At 46.4% G+C, this 3,494-nt stretch overlaps 1 protein-coding gene across 1 annotated transcript in view; it reads left to right on the top strand.

Moving 5' to 3' along the window:
- The first annotated feature begins 2,404 nt into the window (after positions 1–2,404).
- Positions 2,405–3,494, top strand: part of LOC123121113 (uncharacterized) — a 2,520-nt gene continuing 1,430 nt past the window's right edge. The window contains exon 1 of the mRNA XM_044541044.1: positions 2,405–2,674. Within this exon, the coding sequence (XP_044396979.1) occupies positions 2,405–2,674 (270 nt within the window). The remainder of the gene's footprint in view (positions 2,675–3,494) is intronic.

Below are 3,494 nucleotides of genomic sequence, written 5' to 3'. Positions count from 1 at the left end.
ATAATAAACCTATGACTAGAGATAACCTTAGGAAATGACATATTATCAAACCTTTAGAATGTGTCTTTTGTAGCGAACATGAAACCATCCAACATCTTCTGTTTTACTGTGTGGTAGCTAGAAATATCTGGCAGGTCATCAGAGATCTTTTTGGAGCTCATGTTGGGTTTGTTTTTCTTTCGGTAGCCAAGTTTTGGGTGGCTAATAGTAGTGATTCTACGTTAAGCTCTATTTGTTTTGCTGTTATGTGGAATATCTTGAAATTTAGAAATTCCATGGTATTTAACAATGTACATTGGCTTTCTGTCAAACAGGTTTCCTGGAACATTCTGATAACAGTTAGTACTGGATGATTCTGTCATCAGATCAAAGAAGACATAGGTTGGATATTTTCTCCACTTCCCTGCCAGACTTCCTAAGGAAACCTCTGTCCAGGCTGGATATTCATTCACCGATCACATCTCCTCTTGTCCAGCATTCGGCTGGAGTTTCCCAGGGGACAGTGAAGATTTCTGGTCACTGGTGATGCCTTCCAAGGTTGCGGATGTTCCAAAGCCCCATTTCCCAGCTGGAGATCTGTTGGTCTCCACAGCCATCCACGCTCCCCCTAGGAAGGCTAGGCAAGCCTCCTTTGAAGCTCGAGCTTAAAGAGGTGTGAACAAGAGATATGATGCAAAACTGCAAGGTCTTTTCAAATGTGTGCGTGCATTTCCGAGGAACTTGTATCTTCTTGATGGCTGCTACTACCTTTACTCACTTTAGTTATGTTGTCGTTTTAAGTGTCTTAAATTCTCAGTTCGAGTTTGCACAACTTTTCATAGCTCCTCCCTGTTTGATTAAGATACTTTTTGCCATAAGAAGAGGTAAGCTACCATTTTTCAAATGGAGCTGAAAAGAGCTTGGATTCCCGGCTAAGTTGTGTACTTTTATCAGAGTCTTTGACAACTTAGCAACAGTGATATTATGATCCCTTACGCAGATTATAAGGCAAGCTTGCCATTCCATGCTTTAAATTTTGGTGTGATAACCTTATTGCCAAAGATAGGAAGCAAATAAAATTTGACAATATGTACCAATATGCTTGTTACCATAAGTATAGTTCTATGATTTTTCTGGTAGAAAAAACACCATGTTACGGTAAATTTTTTTTGCGTAAACCATCGGTGGATTTGAGCACCTAGAGAATGTTTATGACAGACGAGTCACATTCGTCAAGAGCTAACTTGGCAAAAAAATCCCCATATGCACTTTTGACTAGTCAAAAGGCGCTTCTTCAGCACCGTTGAACCTGCTTGAAGACCATGTGATTGTCTCGCTCGAGGCGAAGAGGCCGTTGCCTAGTTGCGTCGACCCGACGGTGCAGCTTGCTGGAAACTTCGCGCCAGTGCCGGACACACCGTCCACAATGCAGTCGTGTGCTTTTGGTATCAAGAAAATCCAATTGTTTCTATGGCATCCTTTTTCAAAATAAAGTAGTCATCATAGGACCAGACGCCATTGTAGAGGCGATTGAACAAATTTATCCTTATCCAAAAGTGCTAGTGAAAATTGACCGCGAATAGGGCATCAGGGGCAAAGTAGTTGTCCATGAGCGTCAAATGCCCTCGTGCCCTATTCCGTTCAACACTTTCACACGCTCCATGTCTGCAAGGACATCCTGCATCATCATCGTTTCATCCGCATAATCATCCTCGTTTCGTCCGCATAACCATCCTCGTCGGACATCTCAGTGTAGTGCTCATAGATGTACTCCATGTCCGAATCCACAATTGTCAGACGTGTTGACCCCCATGGGAGAAATCTGCATGGCTGGATGGTACCTACGTGGCGGATAGACAAGAGGTGTGGTACGGCGACATAGGCAAAGTGGTGTGGCAACCAGGTGGAGTGACGGATGTCGTGGAGATCCGGCAAGGACTTGACTAGCGAGCGAGGTGGTACAACAGCAACATCGGCCATAAAAGGAAGCGGATGCAGAGAAGGGGAAAGGGATGGACACATGGGGTTCGGGTGTTGTTTTGGGTGGCCGGAGTGTCAGAGTACTACTTTACGGAGGTGTGAGCTCCCATAAAGTTTCCCTAGTTTGCTTTCGGTTTACGGCACTGGTCCGCAGACCAATGTGGGATGGTGATAGATGGAAAATTGCGTCCTGGCCGTCTGGTCTGGAAGTTGATTTGAATGTCTACTTTAAAGATGCCCTTAGAGCATCTTTAGCAGATCCAGCAAAACGGCCTCCCACAAAAACCGCCTCTCGGGCAGAATAGATCCCTTAAATGCGCACTGCAAATTTAGATGAAAACTTGGCGCTAGAACATATTCATCATCATAGAGCATTCATAAATACAAATACACAACTTGCTCCACAAATTAAAGCTAGATTGATGATGGCTCACTTGTCGATGCCATGGTAGAACTTGGCGATGGTCTTGCGGAGTGCGTGGGTGAGGTCGTGCTCCTCCTTGGCGGCGGCAAGGTGGTCGGCGGCACCTTCTCCAGCCGCCAAAGCTTTCTCCGCGGCTACGAGCTCTGCATCGGCCTGTCGGCAATCTTTGGAAGAGCGGAAAGATGTGGTCGTGGAGCACATGGAAGCTGGCCCAAGGGCCCCGCCCGCTGCTCCAGAGAGATGGCTGTGGTCCCACGCTTGCTTCGAGCGCCATGGCTCCACGACGGGCCGGTTAGAGTTGTCAGCCTCCACATCGTTTTCGCGCGAATGTGCAGAGGCGACCTGCCACGGCCGGCCAGTACCACCGGCCATCAAGGAGCAAAAAGGAGGAGATACGGCGGAATTCCTCGCCGGAGTGGGCGAAGCTGCGAAGGAAAAGGATTTGCTAACCCTAAAAGCCCTCTGACATCGTACATATAGCGGTGGAGGGGCCAATATGCGGGTCGCCGCAAAAAAATGTACAGATTGGCGGGCTTTTAGCGAACCTGTTCAGGCCAAAAAAAAGATCCTGCAAAACCGCGAGAATTTTACGGGACGGCAAGGTTTTGTGGGATCTACTAGAGATGCTCTTAGCCACAGTTCTTGTTTCTTTTATGAGAATACGCCTATGATGTACCATATCTTTATAGAAGAGAGCAAAATAGATTACAAAACTTCATCGATCGATGCGAACATCAATCATGGTTACACACACCAAAGAGAAAAAGCAAAGACTAACTCCTCACAAAACGATCTAGGCCACCTACACCAATACCGGCACGCTTCCAATCTTTAATTTCCTCTAGAATATGCTCTGCTAGTTCCAAGGCCGTCTTGATTTGATCGGGCTTGTGGAACACCTTGGAATTCCTCTGCTTTCACAGTGCCCAAGCCGCCTCGATCACAAAAGAGTCGAACCCTAGCTTATCCTTGCCCTTGAAGCCTGTCCTAGCTCTCAGCCACCAACCAGTGAATTTGTCTGTCACTTCCAAGATATTGATGTTAATCTGCAGTAGGTTAAATCTCGTGTGCCACACAAAAATGCTAGATACACGGACTAAAGCAACGGAAC

Source organism: Triticum aestivum, chromosome 5D (assembly GCF_018294505.1).
Source record: "Triticum aestivum cultivar Chinese Spring chromosome 5D, IWGSC CS RefSeq v2.1, whole genome shotgun sequence".
NCBI lineage: Eukaryota > Viridiplantae > Streptophyta > Magnoliopsida > Poales > Poaceae > Triticum > Triticum aestivum.
The sequence above is the reverse complement of the archived record's forward strand: the minus strand, read 5'-3'. Positions and strand labels throughout refer to the sequence as shown.